Source organism: Cynocephalus volans, chromosome 3 (assembly GCF_027409185.1).
Source record: "Cynocephalus volans isolate mCynVol1 chromosome 3, mCynVol1.pri, whole genome shotgun sequence".
Taxonomy (NCBI): Eukaryota; Metazoa; Chordata; class Mammalia; order Dermoptera; family Cynocephalidae; genus Cynocephalus; species Cynocephalus volans.
Genome location: NC_084462.1, coordinates 7,233,602 through 7,252,597, shown reverse-complemented (window position 1 = coordinate 7,252,597; position 18,996 = coordinate 7,233,602). Strand labels below are relative to the sequence as shown.

General features: G+C 49.8%; 3 protein-coding genes across 6 annotated transcripts; 2 read left to right on the top strand and 1 right to left on the bottom strand.

The window, feature by feature from the left end:
* The first annotated feature begins 3 nt into the window (after window positions 1–3).
* On the top strand, window positions 4–7,505 carry TFPT (TCF3 fusion partner). Of its 3 annotated transcripts, none has more exons than XM_063088758.1 (6): window positions 4–362; window positions 825–1,083; window positions 3,274–3,344; window positions 6,530–6,599; window positions 6,683–6,901; window positions 7,350–7,505. In XM_063088758.1, the coding sequence occupies exons 1-6, from the start codon at window positions 340–342 to the stop codon at window positions 7,467–7,469; spliced, it is 762 nt and encodes a 253-aa protein (XP_062944828.1). In that variant the 5' UTR covers window positions 4–339; the 3' UTR covers window positions 7,470–7,505. The 3 variants fall into 3 exon arrangements, with proteins under 3 accessions (XP_062944828.1, XP_062944830.1, XP_062944829.1); XM_063088759.1 differs by lacking the exon at window positions 4–362 and adding an exon at window positions 493–571; XM_063088760.1 differs by lacking the exon at window positions 6,683–6,901.
* A 49-nt stretch (window positions 7,506–7,554) lies between these two features.
* NDUFA3 (NADH:ubiquinone oxidoreductase subunit A3) lies at window positions 7,555–10,060 on the bottom strand. Of its 2 annotated transcripts, XM_063088762.1 has the most exons (5): window positions 10,012–10,060; window positions 9,713–9,787; window positions 8,216–8,293; window positions 7,943–8,000; window positions 7,658–7,714 (listed from the first exon to the last, which is right to left on the bottom strand). In XM_063088762.1, exons 1-5 carry the CDS (start codon window positions 10,019–10,021, stop codon window positions 7,699–7,701), a joined length of 237 nt encoding a protein of 78 aa, XP_062944832.1. In that variant the 5' UTR covers window positions 10,022–10,060; the 3' UTR covers window positions 7,658–7,698. The 2 variants fall into 2 exon arrangements, with proteins under 2 accessions (XP_062944831.1, XP_062944832.1); XM_063088761.1 differs by lacking the exon at window positions 7,943–8,000 and having other exon boundaries at window positions 7,555–7,714.
* Window positions 10,061–10,827: 767 nt separating this feature from the next.
* OSCAR (osteoclast associated Ig-like receptor) lies at window positions 10,828–17,110 on the top strand. The gene is made up of 5 exons (XM_063088842.1): window positions 10,828–10,864; window positions 11,570–11,602; window positions 14,051–14,350; window positions 15,343–15,624; window positions 16,965–17,110. Exons 1-5 carry the CDS (start codon window positions 10,828–10,830, stop codon window positions 17,108–17,110), a joined length of 798 nt encoding a protein of 265 aa, XP_062944912.1.
* Window positions 17,111–18,996: the final 1,886 nt, after the last annotated feature.

Here is an 18,996-nt window from a genome sequence, read left to right as displayed (position 1 = left end):
AGAAGAAGTAAGCAGGAAAGAGGAGAGGGGACTATCGGGCTCACGAGCCGCCGCGGACTGAGTCTGCTAAGTGGAAAATCGCCGTGGTCGGACAACGTGGTGTCTAGACACTAATGACGGTGACAACTCAAGACGACTGGTGGCGGCGTTAGACGAGAAAGCAAGGCCTTTAAGCCGGGACTCCAGGTGGAAGTGGGAGGGATGGGGCAGGAAACGAAGACAGAAATAGGAAACTACAACTCCCAGAAGGCCTAGGGGCCAAGTCCCGGCTTCTTCGGCCGTGAGTCTGATGGGGCAGGTAGTTTTGCGTTCTGCTTAACCTCTAGGTTTGAGAGAGAGATGGAACTGGAGCAGAGAGAGGGGTAAGTGGCTGAGCCTTTGTGGAAAACTGCGAATCCCAAAAGACCCTGCGGCTGTATATGCGCAACCATCTGTGCTTTTACCCTGAGGGCTGGTGGGGTTTGTAGTTCATGCAGCTGCTTTGCCTTCGAACCCTTTCAGGGACTGGGGTCTGTACTGGGGGAGGAGAAGTCTAGCGGTCGATCCGGACTCCTGGATCTGAGACTAGGAGGTTGGAGACCTGGATCCCTGGGTCTGAGTGAGGGGTTGGGGGCTTGAACTTCCCTGGGTCCTCGGGGAGGAAGGGTCCGGAAGTCTGGACTCCTGGATCCTGGGAGGAGGGGGTTGGGGCTCGCACTGTTGTGGGTCCTGGGAAGGAAGGGCTGGGCCCTGACTCCTGGGTCTGATGGAGTTGGGATCTGGATCGGGAATCCAGGGTCGCTGACCTCCGCTCCCCCCCCCCCACCCTACCCCAATCCGTACAGGACCATGGCAGCCGTGGGCTTTGAGGAGTTCTCAGCTCCACCAGGCTCCGAGTTGGCCCTGCCTCCTCTGTTTGGTGGCCACATCCTGGAGAGCGAGCTGGAGACAGAAGTAGAATTTGTGTCCGGTGGTTTGGGCGGCACGGAGCTCCGGGAGCGCGACGAAGAGGAAGAGGCAGCCCGGGGTCGGCGACGGCGCCAGCGGGAACTAAATCGCAGAAAGTACCAGGCACTAAGTCGGCGCTGCCGGGAGATAGAGCAGGTAGGTGAGTGCGGATGCCCCCTGTTTTGGGGTCCCCTGGCCTAAATTACCACCCCTCTCCCAGTCTGCAGCCTTCCTTGGTTATCTGAATGAATCTTTCACTTATTTATTAACTATTTATTTATTCAGCACCTATTATGTCTGGCACTGTGTCAGGCAGCTGGAGAGCTATCTTCTCTAGGAGATTTCTGACGACCCAGGTGAGCTCTCTAATGTCTCACACGTGCTTCTCACGTGTGTCACCGATCTCTGGTAAAAGCCCAAGCCCTTTAAATCTCCCATACCCCTGACATGGATCATTCCTCAGGTCCAGTTCATTCTGCCTCCTGACTCTTCCTTGGATCCTTTTCCTCCTCCATCCCCACAGCCCCAGACTCAGGTTCTCTGGGCTGAATCATTGCATTAGTTTCTTTGGTGAGAATGAGGATGGAGCAGTAGGCAGAGCCCAAGTCTTGACAGGCCAGGAACACCAGGGCAAGAAGTTTGGATTTTTTTTTTTTTCCTTGAGAGTGAGGGGGAGGCATTGAAGTGTTTCAAACAGGAGAGGGATGGGGCCACGTTTGAAAGACTGTGATGATGGTTCTATTGGTTTGCTAGGGCTCCTGTAACAAAGTCCCACAAACTGTGCAAGGCAACAACAGAAATTTACTATCCCACAGTTCTGGAGATAGAAATCTGAGATCAAGTTGTCAGCAGGGCTGGTTCCTTCTGAGGGCTAAGGGAGAATCTGTTTCATGCCTCTCTCTTAGTTTCTGTTGGTTTGCTGGCGATCTCTGGTATTCCTTCATGTGTAGAAGCATCACCCTGATCTCTGCCCTCATCTTCACCTGGCATTCTCCCTGTGTGTGAGTCTGTGTTCCAATTTTCCCCTTTTATAATGATACCAGTCACATAGATTAGGGTCCACCCTAATGATCTCATTTTAACTTGATTACCTTTGTGAAGATCCTGTCTCCAACTAAGATCACATTCTGAGGTACTGGGGGTTAGAATTCCCAACATACCTTTTTGGGGGGACACAATTCAACCCATCACAATGGTTTTGGAGAATTTTGGAAGAGAAGAGGCTGGAAGCCAGGAAACGGGAGATATTCTGAACGCTGTTTAACAGATTGATACCAAAGCCCAAAGGGACACAATTTGGGCCTCTGCTCTTAATCCACCCTCCTAGGAATTGGTTCTGTTATTATTCCCATTTAATAAATGCAGAAGCTCAAGGCTCAGAGAAGTTAAGTAATTTGCCCAAGCTCACAGAGCTAAGTGGCAGAGCTAGAATTTAAACTGAGTCCTTTCTGACCCAGGAGCAGCATTCTCTTCAGCCACTGTATTAGGTTCACTGTTTGGCTTAGTCATTTCTCTCTCTCCTTCCATGTCTAGGCTGGAGTCCTCAGAAACTGTGTGTGCAGGGGATGTTCCCTAAGCCTGGAATGCTTTCCTCCTGGCTTGTCACTCAGTTGTCTCCTCACCATTCAGGTCTGGGTCCACAGGTCTTCTCTGATGGTCCTAACTAAAGTGTCCACCTCCTGCCTGATCTCTAGCATATCTGCCTGTTTGGTATCCTTCAAGCATGTGAAGATTTTTGTTCAGCAGATATTGAGTATCTACTATGTGCCAGGCTCTGGCCAAGGCACGAGGGATACAGGCACAATCATTGTCCTTTTGGAGCTTATGTTATGGTTGGGTGGACAGACAACAAGCAAAATAAGTAAACAAGATACAAAGTGATAATGAGTGTTATAAGGAAAAATAAAGCTGGGAAGAGTAGATGGGTGGTGGCATGGGAATTGTGGTGAGTATCACAACTTAATAGGAGGTCTGGGTGGACTACTTGAGCAGGTAGCATTTGTGCTAAGACTTGACGGAGTAGGGGAGTGAGTTGTGTAGATATCTGGGGAAGAGTGGTCCAAGGAGAAGGAACAGCATGTGGAAAGTCGCCCAAATAGGAGAGTGCTCAGAGGACTCAAGTATCAGCTTCGATACCAGCATGGTTGGTATGGATGAGGGAGAATGGCAGGAGGTGATGGGAAGATAGGAAGGAATAGATTAAGTAGGGCCTTAGACTATGGGATGGTCTTTGCAGTCTCCCCAGAGCTTAGTACATAGAAGGTGCTGCATTAACCATCTGTTGAATAAATGAGTGGGAGAATGAATGGAATCCAGATGATTTGTGTTTTTTTCCACCTTCTGCAGGTGAATGAGCGGGTCTTGAACAGGCTCCATCAGGTGCAAAGGATAACTCGAAGACTTCAGCAGGAACGGAGGTAGCCTCTTTTGCACCCACTTTAGGCCCGTAAGACCCTGCTCCCAAACATTTCCACCACCCCTTGCCACCTCTCCCCATCTTCCCTGTCTGCCTGGCTGTCACAGGCCACAGGGAGGAGAGGCTGGAGATGAGGACTGGGGGCTGAGGTGAACAGGGACGAAGAGTGGAATTGGGTCTTGGAGGAGAGCTTAACTGGGGGAGGGGCCAGGTGGAGCAGGACAAGATAGCAGAACAGAAGGGGCACTGGCCTGATAGTCAAACCTGGTTGCAAGCACTTGTATGCTATGCGACTCTGAGCAAGCGCCATGCCCCTCTGAGCTGCAGTTCTGTCAGCTAAGGATAACACCAGTATCACAAGGCTGCTGCTGTGAGGGCTAAACCAGCACTCACAGGTGATGAGCCTAGCTCAGAGATTCCCACCATGCAAGTATCACTGTGACCAGGGGGGCATCACGCCTGGAGTCTTCCTGCCCCAGATTTGATGCTGACCCTGCCATTCACTGTGTCCCAGCAAAATGGGAACAAGCCTAGTGATGAAGGGCTACAAGATGCTGAGTCCATCCATCAGTTTTCATCCTGGTCCTCGACTCATTTGATGTGGCACATTTGATCCATTGGATACGTCCTTTTCTTTGAAGCACTTTCTTGGCAACCTGGTCTCTCACCAGCCTGGATTTCCCCTGCCTCCTGGGCTGTTCCTTCTTGATTGCCATTGCTGTTTTATCCTCTCATTTCCCCAAATCCTAACTCTGCAGTTCCCCAGGGCTCAGCCCTGGATCCTCTTCTGTCTCAACCTATGCTGTGCAGTACAGCAGCCACCAGCCACAGGTGGTGACTTTCATTTAAATTTAGTTATCTAAAATTAGAATTTTAAATTCATTAAATTTTAATTCATTACAGTGAAATTGAAAATTTAGTTCCTAAGGATGTCTCGCCACACGAGACATGACTTATTTAGACACAGATGGCAGTTTACACTGAAATTAATTAAAATGAAGTGAAATAAAAAATTCAGTTCCTCAAGTCACATTGGCTACATTTCATGTGCTCAGTGGCCATGGTCACGATTTCCATTTAAATTAATTAAAATTAAATGAGGATTTGTTTCCCCATACTGGCCAGCCACCAAGAAATAAAAAATAAATGAAATTAAAAATTCAAGTTTGTCAGTCACTCTCACAACATGCCAAGTCATAATAGTCACAGGTGGCCAGTGGTTACCATCTTGCACAGCATAGACACAGAACACTTCCATCCTCCCAGAAAGTTCTGGACAGTGCTGGTCTATATGTACCTCCTGTTGATCTGTGGTTTAAAGGCCACCTAAGTGCTGCCAACTTCCTAATTCTACCTACAGCTCTGCTCTGAACTGTATATATTCCTGCTGGACAGTGACTCTGGTTGTCTACTGTGCAACTGAAACCAACCCTGATCTTCTCCCCAAAGCTATTCCATGTCAGTGAATGAACTCCTCCCCGAATTGCTTGGGACACTTTGCTTGTTTCTTTCAACCCCACATCTGATCCATCAGAACTTCTGTCACCTCTACCCTCAGAATATACTGCCACCAACCTGGGCTGAGGGACATGGCCTCTCACCTGGATTACTACTCTCTAACTGGTCTCCTGCCTCTCCCTTATCCCCCAAGTCTCTTCTCACAACAGCGTGGGTGAACCCTCTCCTCCCTTTTCTCCCCTGTTTGTACCGTTAGCCAAGATTTTATTTCATAGTGGGATCAGGAGAGTTTATGAAAGGGGCTGGTGGTCTTTATGGTTAACCACATTAAAAAGTTGAGAAAGTATGTGGACATACTAAACTTCTCTTAATAATTTAATACATGTTGGACAGGGTAATTATGCTTTCTGAACTCTTTATCTGGAGCCTAGCCCCATGATTTTCAACAGGTGGCCCCCGGACCAGCAGCATCAGCTCTCCACCACCTGGGAACTTGTAATAAATGCAAGTTCGCAGGCAGTGTCCCAGACCTACCGTATCAGAAATTTGGGGGGTTGTTCGTATGGTCCTTTTAAAATGTAAGAATAACCAAATTACTCTGCTCAGAACCCTGCGGTGACTCCCGATTGACTCAGAATAAAAGTGAACATCTTTACAACAGCTGACAGGGCCCTACACATGCCTCCTTGCTCTTCCTAGAACACACCAGGCACACTCCCACCATGAGGCATTTGCACTTGCTGTTCCTTTGACCAGAAGTGTCCTTCCGCCATTCCTTCACCTTCTCAGTGAGGCCCCCGCCCCCATCCTTTTGAAGTACTGTATTAGTCTATTTCTATTGCTTATAACAAAATACCAGCAGCTGGGCAATTTGTAAGAAAATGAAATTTATTGCTTACAGTATTGGAGGCTGGGAAGTCCAAAGTCCAGGGAAACACATCTGGTGAGGGTCTTCTTTGGTGGTGGTTTTATAGCAATGCAAAGGTCTCACATGGCAGAAAATGGTGAAGCAGAGATTCTCATGTGCTCTCAGAACCACACCTCTGACCACCATTATTAATCCATTCACTGTGGCATGGTCCTACAATCTAATCACCTCTTCAAGGCCCCACCTTTCAATTACCATAACAGGATTTCCCATCCTGTTTACACTGTCCACAGTGGGGACTAAGTTTTGGGGGGACATCAATCTATAGCATATACCAATCCAGGTATCATCCATCTTCCCACTTTCTGATGTTCTGTTGATTTGCTTATTGTCTGTCTCCCCTGCAAGACCTTGAATTCCATAAGCATAGGGATTTTGTTTTGTCCCCTAACATATCCCCAGCACCTGGAACAGTGCTAGGTACAGAGCAGGCACTCAATATGTATTTATGGAATGAAAGAGATCACACACATAAAATGTATTTGAATGTTTAATAAGTGCTGATATCACATTAAGTACATTAGAGAAACCGTCTAGTTGAAGTGTCACTATCACAGCACCCAGCCAGTTAAGGTTGTCATCTCTGTTTACACAGCAGGAAATTAAGGTAGCCTTATCTTGCCCAAGGTCCACTGGCTGGTCAAGTGTTTGGCTCTCAATTCTCAGACTCCAGAGCTCTGCACCTTCTGGGTTGAGGACAACTTTGTCTTCAGATGGAGTGAGGGCTGGGCTCTATCCATCTCTTTTCCCCAACTGCTAGAAGATAAGTTATTCTGCTGATGGCTTCTCTGTCCATGCAGGTTCCTTATGAGGGTGCTAGACTCTTACGGGGATGACTACCGGGCCAGCCAGTTCACCATCATGTTGGAGGTGAGCACTGAGTCTCCAGGTGGGTTGGGGGAACTGGGAGCCCAGGACACAACCTTTATCTGCCTCCCCCTTCTCCCCACCAGGATGAGGGCAGTCAGGGCACAGACACCCCTACCCCAGGCAATGCTGAAAATGAGCCTCCAGAGAAAGAGGGGATGTCCCCACCCAGAAGGACTCCTGCACCCCCAGAACCCAGCAGCCCAGCCCCTGGGGAGGGCCCCAGCGGGCGTAAGAGGCGGCGAGCGCCCCGGGATGGACGCCGCACAGGAGCTGTGCTGACTCCAGAACTGGCCCCAGTGCAGGTGGGAGAGGGAGGTAGCCCTGGGGCTCCTGGGTTCCGCTGCTTGTGCATGAGGGGCCCAGGGCTGTGGAAAACTGAAGAAAGGAGGTGAAGCAGGAAGGGTTGGAGGAGACCTGGGGTTGGGCAGGGAAGGACAACGAGTTGGAAAAAGTCCGTCAAAGGCTTGATTAGAAAAGGAGGCAAATTTAGAAAGGGAAGGAGGAAGACCTAAAGAAGGAAAAATAACTGGAGAAGGTTGGGAGCAGAGGAGGAACAATCAGAGAAAATGGGGTGGAAAAGAAGACAGGCATGGGGAGGAAAAGTTAAAGAACATTTGGACCTGGGATCATTGGGATTGCCTCAGAGGTGCATGGAGGGGTTGTCTGGCTTGGGAAAGCAAGAATGCTGAGGCTGATGGTCACTTTCTAGGGTTCCAAGCCTACTCAGGCCTTGTTCCTTACCTCTCCTAGATTAAAGTCGAGGAAGACTTTGACTTTGAAGCAGACGAGACCCTGGATTCAAGTTGGGTTTCTCGAGGGCCAGACAAACTGTTGCCATACCCCACCCTAGCCAGCCCACCCTTTGACTGACCTTACCCACCCCCAATAAACTGACCCTCACACTCACCTTGGCCACTGTCTACTGTTCCCACCTCTAATCACATACACATTCAGATTCTGGGCTTTTCACATTTTTATTGGGGGCTGCAGAGGAGGGGTCCTCCTTCCTGTCAATGGAGATGCTCACAGTTTCTTCAGCCATTCCAAGCTGGGTCCCTGGGGATCCTGGGGATGGCTAGGCACATCGGGCATATTCCCATCATCTCGGAGGGGCACTGCAGGACAGGAGGGTGGGCCACTGAGACCAGAAGATCTCCAGGGCCCTGTAGAGAAGAGCTGGTCTATCAGTTTATATTCAGAGAGGGAAACAGGACTCCAGAGGAGAGATGAGAAAGGAGAGTAAGGGTCAGAGAACCAGGGAGATACAGAGCTAGAGACATAGAAAATGACAGAGAGAGACAGAGACTGAGACAGAGATATCCAACAGAGATGGAAAAACAGACCTGGAAAGATGGAGACCCAGAAAGCAAGAGAGATGGGAACCCAGAGAGGGAAAGAAATCTGGAAAGATAAGAGAAACTCAAAGCACAAAAACAGAACAGTATGTGAATTATATCTAAATTTTAAAAAAAAAAAAAAAACTCGACCGGGAAAGAGTCTAGATGGCACTGCTGAATCTCTGATCCCTGCTTAGGAAAGACCTGCCCACAACGATCCCTCCCCCAGCACAGGGAGACTGGCCCTATCCCAGCAGCTCTGTTCAGGCTCCCACTTACCTGGGTAGTTGTAGGGAGTGGCTTCGTTGATCATGACAGCATACTTGGTGTAGGGGCTGAGTGGGGGCAGAATGATAGCTGTGGAGAGACACTGGGGTAAGGCCCAGGAGAAGGTGGCTCTAGGAGGGAGGGGAAAAGAGCAGAAGCTAGGGGGGTGGGGGGGAGAGGCGTGTCAACTGTATGGGGGTAGGGGAGCAGGGAGGGCCAACACCTCCAGGAAGACCCTTCGCCCCTTGGTACCCTCGAATCCCCATTTATGGGTAGAAGCGTTTAAAACTTTTGTGGGGATAAGTTGAAGCCCAGCACTCACGGGTACATCTAGAGGGTAGAGAGGAGGGAGCAAGAGGGGTTGGTCATGGAGCATCCTGGGGGAGTGTTTAGGAATGTTCCAGAGTTATCATGAACTGTTACAAACTGGAGGACAGAAAGTCGTACAAAGAACAGTCACTGGTAAGCTCCCTCCCATCGAGGGTGGGAGCCAGGAGTCCTGGGGGGTGGGGTAGGGTGTACAAACGGAATGTCCCAGGCCAGTGCTGTCTCATAGAAAGATAAGAGCCACCGATGTAATTTTACATTTTCTATTAGCCATATTAAAAATAAAGTTAATTTGGATTCCTGTACAGGCCACCAATAAATAAATAAATAGTTAAAAGATACAGATAAAGTTAATTTTTAAAAACGTATTTAACCCGGTATATCCAAAACATTACCATTTCAACATATAATCAACAAAAATTGTTGAGATATCTTACACACCTTCTATCACACTAAGTCTTTGAAATATGGAGTGTCTTGTACCAACCATCTCAATTTGTACCAGCCACACTTGACGTGCTCACAGGCCACACGTGGTTAGTGGCTGCCATATTGGACAAGTGTTCTAGAACCTTACCTAGTCTGTGACCTGGGAACTTGTTAGAAATGCAGAACCCCAGGTCCCATCTCAGACCTATTAAATCAGAACTGGCATTCTAACAAGACCCCTCCCTCCCCCCCAAGGGACTCCAATGCACACTAAAGATTGAGTAACACTGTTCCAGAGCAGAGGTTCTCAATCAGGAAGGCACATTAGAATCATGGTGGATTTTCACATGATACAGATTCCCCAGCCTCACCTCCCACCCAGCCAACTCAATTCACAACTGAAGGGGGAAGAGACAATGAAAGGAGGAAGAATCCGGACATTATTATTATTTTTTAGCATTCAGGTGCTTTTAATGCACAACCAGGGTTGAGAACCTCTCCTTAGAGGAATTATGGAGGTCTTGGGTAGACGTGCATGAGGTGGGCAAGGATGGGGGTGCTGATAGTGGGTTATTTATAATGTTGGGAATACGGGTAGGAAAGGGGACGCTCTGAGGATGTTGGCACACTGGTGGAGGCCCAGAACGTGGAGGGCGACGATGGGACCCTGGGGGTACAAGATGGAACGATGGTAGGGGTGATGGAATGTTGGTGTGGGGATGATGCCCGTTCGCGCCCGGGGCACTCACGCACCGAGGGTCCCTATGGTGAAAGACGCGACCAACACCGGCTCCTTGGCCCAAGCATTCTTGAGGAAGGCGGCGAGTCCTGGAGGGGTGGGAGAGGAGGGTCACCCTTGCAGACGCTGCCCCCGGTGACCTCTAACCCTCTTGTGCCACTCCCCCCCCGGACAGCCCCTTCATGATTTCTGAGTCTCCCTCCGGGACGGACCCCATCTCCTACCCAGGAGCTCCGTCCTGCCTTAGTCCTAGGACTGCCCGGGGGTTCCCGGAACTACCCGAGCCCAAAGGATCCGAGGCGCCTACACTTACTCGCGGCCATCTTGGTCTCGGCGGCGGCGGGGACGCGGAGCACTCTGGGAGTTGTGGTCCCTGCGTGCGAGGCTCCGTTCTAAGTCCGCGCGTGCGCACTGGTACGGAAGTAAAGACCGAGGCCGCGGCGGGAAAGGAGGCAGTGCTTCAGCTAGCCTCTCTTTGTAAACCTGCGCGAGCTCTCCTTTCTCCCTCAACCCAGAAGTCGCTTTGGAGGAGTAAGTCCTCTTGCTGCGACCCACCTAGAACGAGATAAAATGGTGTTTATTTTATACTTTATTTATAAAAGCCCATTTTACGGATGGAGAAACTGAGACGGGAGAAGAGAAATGACTGACCTACCATTTCGCAGCTCAAAATAAGCTCGTCCTGTAAACGCTAGCTCTCATTCCAGATGGGTTAGGAGTCTTATGTGGGCTCTCACAGTGCTGTATGTTACCACCATTGTATCTCAGATCTTTTTTTTTTTTTTTAATTGACCTGATTCAGGTCTGTCTTTCAGTCAGACTGGGAACAGATTGAGGACAGTAAGGGGGTCAGTCTTCTCTGTGCCCCCAGCATCACGCAGCAATGGTCTGACACATAAAAGGTACTTTTGCTTCAATTGAATTAATGAACACAAGAAGTTATGACTGTCCCCTCTCCCAACTTTTTCCACAGCACCATGAGGCTGTGACACAGTCACCCAGGGGCCCCACCTCACTCCTCCCTTCCCTGAACAGGGCTCTGGCTCTGGCTTTCTGATATTGCCTCATTTCTTGGGAGAGGAGGACACAGCTGAACCCTGACTCCAGTTCCGGCAGAGAACCGCAAACCATGGCCCTGGTGCTGATCCTTCGTCTGCTGACCCTCTGTGAGCTGCACCCGCCACCCCCTTCTCCCTGGGTCTCTGGCTGGGCTGGGGGGTGGGGGTGCAGAGAAAGAGGCTCTGGGGACCCAGACACCCTGTAGGGGGACCAGACTGCACTAGCTGGGGGGTTCTGAAATCTTGGTCAGAATAAGGGGCCCAGACTGGGGCCTAGACTCTCAGGTCCTAAAGCAAGAGAAGGTAGATTCTTGGAAGAAGATGGAGTTGGGGGCAGAATTCTTTTGATCTTGAGGCAGGAGGAGGGTAGAGGCCTGAACTCCTGGGGACAGGAAGTGTAGACTCTTAGACTGTGATGTGGGAGGGAGATGGAAGTTTGGACTCTGAGTCCCTGGAAAAGGAAGGGCTGGGAGCAGAGCTTCTGGGTCCTGAGGGAGGAAGGGACTGGGGACCCAGACTCCTGAATCCCAGGGAGGAGAAACTGTGAGCTCAGGTTATTGTCCTCTGGAAATGTGGAGCTCAAGGGCTTGAACTCTTGGTTGTAGAGGCAAGATGGAGTTGGGTTCAGACTTCTGGCTTCTTGAGCAGGTGGAGAGTCTGGATTTCTGTCCACTGAGAGAGGAGGAAGGAGGAGTAGGATTCTTATTTCACAGAAGAAAGGGGTTGGGGATTTAGATTCCCAGGCTCCCAATGAGATAGGACTGGTAGCCACAAAGGGCTTTGAAAAGAATTTGCCCCCTCAACCTTCCACAGGGCCACTGTGTCGTGCCAAAATTCCTCCATCTGGTGAGTAGCATCCCCCAACCATTCTTTTTCCAGCTTCTCATATTTTATTTTGGTGCCCAACCTCACTCCAGATTTCCTTATTTCCCTTCCTCTTTCCTTTCTTTCTTTCATTCCTTCCTTCCTTCCCTCCCTTTCTTCTTTCCTTTTTTGCTTCCTTCCTCCCTTAGTGACCACTGTAGGCAAGTAGTGAAGACCATGAACTTTGGAGCTAAAGAGCTCTAAGCTAGAACCCCAGTCTCACCATCTTATTCATTATACAAGGGCACTTCAAAAAGTTTATGGAAAAATGGAATTGAAAGGTAATATGAATTTTCCCATGAACTTTTTGAACACACCTCATATGACCTTGAATATACCACACCTTGCTAAGACTCCATTTCCTCCTCTGCAAAATGTTGTGAGGATTTAATAAAAAACATGTAAAAACCTTTGCTCAGAGTTTGACATAGGGCTCAAAAAACAGGATCTCCTGCAATTGCAATTATTCCTTCAAGTTCCTCCATTTGGAAACCCCTTTCCACAAAAGTAGACTCCTCCACCTTGAGATAGCTCTGGGTTTCTTTCTCAGTTTTCTGATGGGTGAGAATTCTTTCTCTCAAACCTCCTACCACAACACCGCAATTTCAAATAAGAACCATCCAGGGAACCATAATACCTTAGCTAGTAATTCATTTAAATTAGTTTTAAATGAATTAGTTTTTGTGTTTTGGGGGGAGGAGGGTGGTGACTGGCTGGTATGGGGATCCGAACCCTTGACCTTGGTGTTATAACACTGCATTCTTACCAACTCAGCTAACCGGCCAGCCCTTAAATTAGTTTTTTTAAACGATAAAGCTAATATATATTCATGGTTTTAAAAATTCAGTCATTACCAAAGGTCATATAACAGCCTCCCTCTTCCTCTTCCCCATTTTCCTTAAATAATCTTCTGAATCCTTACAAAAAATTTCCATGCATTCACACACACATATATGTATTTATATACTTCCTTTTTTCTTTCCAAAGCAAAGAATATCTTGTGATTCAACTGTTCTGCATCTTACATTTCTCACTTCTCACAATCTTTCTTGAAGATAGTTCCATGTCACTATAACTAGCTCTACCTGTTTTTTTTAAACCATGACTAGCATTTGCCATTGCATGGCTGGATTCTAGTTTGTTTGACCATTCTTTTGATGTATATTTAGGTTGTTTCCAATTTTTCACTCTCAACAATCAATGCTGCAAAGAGCCACTCCTGTATGAGTTCCTTGTGCATTAGTCTAGGGTGGAGCAGTGGAATTATTGGATCATTGGTTATGTCCTTCGCATTACCTTGATAGAAACTGACAAATTGCCTTCTCAAAAGGGGCACTTAATCACTCCTGAGTGCCTGTTTCATTACATAGTCACCCAAACTGAATATTAACCATTGTTTTAATTTTGGTTAACCTGATAGGCAAAATGTCTTAGCGTCGTTTTATTTTTGTTTTTTAATGATTAGTACTAAGGTTGAACAACTTTTCCCCCTCCAAATGTGTTTTGGTCAATTGGACTTCCTCTTTTGTGAATTGTCTACTGATGTTTTGCCCAACTTTCATTGGATTGGTCCTAGGATTTCTTTCTATACTCTTAATCTATGTGATTTATAAATAAGTGATTTCTGCCAGTACTGTTACTTGCCTTTTAGCTTCATTTGTGTGTCTTTTAGCATACATAATTTTAAAAATAGATATTTTTGGGAGGGGGAGCTGGCTGGTATTAAAACTTTTGAAGAGGTCAGATTTATTATCTTGTCTCTTATGAATTTTTTGTTTTCCTTTTTTTTTTTTTTTTTTGGCAGCTGGCCAGCATGGGGAACCAAACCCTTGACCTTGTTGTTACAAGGCCCATTTTATATTTAAAGAAGCCTCCTTACTCCAAGACAAATATATTTTCCTATTTTTTTCCTAGTACTTTTATAGTTAAACACACACACACACACAGGTCCTTAATTAATCTAGAATTTTTGTTATAACACCAAGGTCACAGATTTGGATCCCTATACAGGCTGGCTACCAAAAAAGAAACAACAAAATCTGGAATTTGTTTTGGGGAATGTTGTGAGGTAGGGAACCAACATTTTTTTTTTTTTTTCTCAAATTGACAGCATGTTTTGACAACTATTGAGATATGTTAAATATGTTGCAAATATTCTGGACAGCTATTTAAAATTAGAATTCTAGGACCTGACCCTTTGAAACTATGTTGAGAAACTGTGGAGTAAAGCTCAGAAGTTTATGCCCTGCTCTTCTAATTTTCAGTTAGTTCTGACAACCCTTGACTGGAGTCCAGACCCTCCCCTGTTTTATGAACAGGGAACTGAGTCTGAGAAAGGGGCAGTAATCATCCAGGGTGGTTTTCCCCCTTCCCCAACTTCCCCTTGGGCACCCAGGAGGCCCAAGGACCCAGGCAGCCCCATTTATTCAGTTCCCCCAGCTTTATACCCCAAGCCATGGCTGGGGGCTCAGCCAGCTGCAGTCGTGACCCCTGGGGTCAATGTGACCTTGAGGTGCCGGGCACCTCAGCCCGCCTGGAGATTTGCACTCTTCAAGCTTGGAGAGATTGCCCCCATGCTCTTTCGGGATGTGTCCTCGGAACTGGCAGAGTTCTTCCTGGAGGAGGTGACTCCAGCCCAGAGTGGCAGTTACTGTTGCTGCTACCGGAGACCAGACTGGGGGCCAGGTGTCTGGTCTCAGCCCAGCGATGCCCTAGAACTGCTGGTGACAGGTGAGGTGCTGGGGGCAGGGGAGGAGAAGGGGCACAGGGATGGTATAAGTGAGGGGAGAAGAGGGACAGAGAGAGAGGGAGAGAGGCAATGAGATAGAGAGGCATCTGCAGAGCTGAAGATATTTCATGCAGATAGATTCACAGAGACAGACACACAGAGAGCAGGAAGAGAGATGCAGGGATACCTAGACAGAGCTTCGTAGGTAGACTGACAGACTCACAGACACATGGAGAGAAGAGAGGGAGATACAGGGAGAGAGAAAGACAGAGGCAGGCTTATACGATGACGTACAGAAAACAACAACAAACTATATAGAGAGAGACAGACAGAGGGATCGATCCAGAGAAACAGAGGTGGTTCTTAACCAGGGGCAATTGTGCATTCCAGGTGATCTTTGTCAATGTGTAGAGACATTTTTGGTTGTGACAACTAGGAGAGGGAGTACTATTAGCATCTAGTGGGTAGATGCCAGGGATACTGTTCAACATCGTGTAACACACAGGAGAGAACCGCCATATGACAAGTATTTCTCCAGAATTATCCAAAATGTCACTAGTGCGGAGGTTGAGAAACCCTGGGAAAGACACGAAAAGAGAAGAAAAATCAGAGGCACCGCATCTGAGACGGGAGGGCGGGGGAAGGAGTGAAACACGCACGAGAGACAGAGACAGACACAGAGAACTTAGTGAGTCACAGACACAGAGGGAAAAAGCGACATATAAGGGGAGGGAGGCGGTGGTGCAGAGGAAGGCAGCGTGGAGACAGAGACACAGGAAGAGATGGGGACACAGACGCACAAAGGCACAGAGACGGACACGGAGACAGAAACCGAGGGAGATAACAGCGACACTGGTTGGAACAAAGGAGACAGAGAAAAAGAAAGGTGAGAGGCAGGGACGAAGAGAGAAAGGAGGGAGGGGAGAGCAAGCGAGCGCCGGGGAGCGCACGCGGCGCGTGGCGCTCAGGTCCCCGCACCTATCCTGCCGCACAGACCAGTTGCCGCGGCCGTCGCTGGTGGCGTTGCCTGGGCCGGTGGTGGCGACCGGCGCCAACGTGAGCCTGCGCTGCGCCGGCCGCGTGCGGGGCATGAGCTTCGCGCTGTACCGGGTGGACTTGGCGGCTCCGCTGCAGCACCGCGACTCCGCGCTGCGCTGGGTCGACTTCCCGCTGCTCGGCGCCCGCGCTCCCGGCACCTACAGCTGCTACTACCACACGCCCTCCGCCCCCTACGTGCTGTCGCAGCGCAGCGAGCCGCTGGTCATAAGCTCCGAAGGTGAGGGGTCCCTACGGTCGGTCGGACCCCAGCCCCTCCTCCCTCGGACACAGGGGTCCGGGTCCCAAGCCCTCCTCCCTCGGACACAGGGGTCCGGGTCCCCAGCCCCTCCTCCCTCGGACACAGGGGTCCGGGTCCCCAGCCCCCTCCTCCCTCAGACACAGGGGTCTGGGTCCCCAGCCCCCTCCTCCCTCGGACCCAGGAGTCCGGGTCCCCAGCCCCCTCCTCCCTCGGACCCAGGAGTCCGGGTCCCCAGCCCCCTCCTCCCTCGGACACAGGGGTCCGGGTCCCCAGCCCCTCCTCCCTCGGACACAGGGGTCCGGGTCCCCAGCCCCCTCCTCCCTCAGACACAGGGGTCTGGGTCCCCAGCCCCCTCCTCCCTCGGACCCAGGAGTCCGGGTCCCCAGCCCCGCCTCCCTCGGACACAGGGGTCCGGGTCCCCAGCCCCTCCTCCCTCGGACACAGGGGTCCGGGTCCCCAGCCCCTCCTCCCTCGGACACAAGAGTCTGGGTCCCCAGCCCCCTCCTCCCTCGGACCCAGGAGTCCGGGTCCCCAGCCCCGCCTCCCTCGGACACAGGGGTCCAGGTCCCCAGCCCCTCCTCCCTCGGACACAGGGGTCCAGGTCCCCAGCCCCTCCTCCCTCGGACACAGGGGTCCAGGTCCCCAGCCCCTCCTCCCTCAGACCCAGGGGTCCAGGTCCCCAGCCCCTCCTCCCTCAGACCCAGGGGTCCAGGTCCCCAGCCCCCTCCTCCTTAGGACCCAGGAGCCCAGGTCCCCAGCCCCTCCTCCTTAGGACCCAGGGGTCCAGGTCCCCAGCCCCTCCTCCCTCAGACCCAGGGGTCCAGGTCCCCAGCCCCTCCTCCCTCAGACCCAGGGGTCCAGGTCCCCATTCCTCCCCTCCTCCCTCGGACCCAGGGGTCCAGGTCCCCAGCCCCTCCTCCCTCGGACCCAGGGGTCCAGGTCCCCAGCCCCTCCTCCCTTAGACACAGGGGTCCAGGTCCCCAGCCCCTCCTCCCTCAGACACAGGAGTCCAGGTCCCCAGCCCCTCCTCCCTCAGACACAGGGGTCCAGGTCCCCAGCCCCTCCTCCCTCGGACCCAGGAGTCCAGGTCCCCATTCCTCCCCTCCGTCAGATTCGGGAGTTCTGGCTCAGCCTCCTCTCTCAGACACAGAAATCGAGGCCTCCTTCTCCCATCGACTCTCTCCCCCTCGACTGGGAGACTCAGGAATTGGGTCCCCAACTCCACGCGGCGGGATTCGAGGCTGGGGGGCGGGGCCGAGGCTTGGGATCCGGCTCTGACGGCCTCTCTCTGCTGTTCTTCTCCCGGCTCCGCCCCGCAGACTCCGCCTCCTTGGACTATACGCGGGGGAATCTCGTCCGCCTGGGGCTGGCCGGCCTGGTCCTCATCTCCCTGGGCGCGCTGATCACTTTGGACTGGCGCAGCTGGAGCCGTGCCCCTGGTGGCGTCTGGCCCCAGGACACCTAGACGTGGACACCTGCAACGCGAGAAGACCTTCCGGAGAGGGGCGGGGGAGAAGCTGGGGTCCCTGAGGTTGGACTGGCCCTTCCCAGAGCCCCCCAGCCCTCCAGGCTTTGCCATGCGCTGTAGCTTCCCTCGGGATCTTCTCAGGACTCCGGATGAGTGACAGGCGCTCTCCGTGGTTAAGGTTTCCAAGCCAGAAGACCTGGATTGGAATCCCAGTGCTGGCTGACACTGACTCACTGGGACATTCACAAAGTGACCTTCCTCAAACCTCGGTTTCCTTCATTGTAAAATGGGCTCACTGATAATACTCACTCCATAGGATTGTTGTAGGATTAAATGGATAATACCCAAAAAGTGTTTTATGTTTTTAAATTTTTTTTAAATTTTATTTTGTCGATATACATTGTGGCTGATTATTGCTCCCCATCACCAAAACCTCCCTCCCTTCTCCCTCCCCCCCTTCCCCCCAACAATGTCCTTTCTGTTTGCTTGTCGTATCAACTTCAAGTAATTGTGGTTGTTATATCTTCTCCCCCCCCCCCCCCGGTTTTGTGTGTGTGTGTGTGTGTGTGTGTGTGTGTGAATTTATATGTTAATTTTTACCTCCCACCAATAAGTGAGAACATGTGGTATTTCTCTTTCTGTGCCTGACTTGTTTCACTTAATATAATTCTCTCCAGGGCCATCCATGTTGTTGCAAATGGCAGTATTTCATTCGTTTTTATAGCTGAGTAGTATTCCATTGTGTAGATGTACCACATTTTCCATATCCACTCATCTGATGATGGACATTTGGGTTGGTTCCAACTCTTGGCTATTGTAAAGAGTGCTGCGATGAACATTGGGGAACAGGTATACCTTCGACTTGATGATTTCCATTCCTCTGGGTATATTTCCAACAGGGGGATAGCTGGGTCGTATGGTAGATCTATCTGCAATTGTTTGAGGAACCTCCATACCATTTCCATAGAGGCTGCACCATTTTGCAGTCCCACCAACAATGTATGAGAGTTCCTTTTTCTCCGCAACCTCGCCAGCATTTATCGTTCACAGTCTTTTGGATTTTAGCCATCCTAACTGGGGTTAGATGGTATCTCAGTGTGGTTTTGATTTGCATTTCCCAGATGCTGAGTGATGTTGAGCATTTTTTCATATGTCTGTTGGCCATTTGTATATCTTCCTTAGAGAAATGCCTGCTTAGCTCTTTTGCCCATTTTTTAATTGGGTTGCTTGTTTTCTTCTTGTAAAGTTGTATGAGTTCCTTGTATATTCTGGATATTAATCCTTTGTCAGATGTATATTTTGCAAATATTTTCTCCCACTCTGTTGGTTGTCTTTTAACTCTGTTAATTGTTTCTTTTGCTGTGCAGAAGCTTTTTAGTTTGATATAATCCTATTTGTTTATTTTTCCTTTGGTTGCCCGTGCTTTTGGGGTCGTGTTCATGAAGTCTGTGTCCAGTCCTATTTCCTGAAGTGTTTCTCCTATGTTTTCTTTAAGAAGTTTTATTGTTTCAGAGTGTATATTTAAATCCTTAATCCATTTTGAGTTGATTTTAGTATACGGTGAGAGGTATGGATCTAGTTTCATTCTCCTGCATATCGATATCCAGTTATCCCAGCACCATTTGCTGAAGAGGCAGTCCCTTCCCCAGTGAATAGGCTTGGTGCCTTTGTCAAAGATCAGATGGCAGTAAGTGTGTGGGTTGATTTCTGGATTCTCTATTCTATTCCATTGGTCAGTGTGTCTGTTTTTATGCCAGTACCATACTGTTTTGGTTATTATAGCTTTGTAGTATAGCTTAAAGTCAGGTAGTGTTATGCCTCCAGCTTTATTTTTTTTGCTCAGCATTGCTTTGGCTATGCGTGGTCTTTTATTGTTCCATATA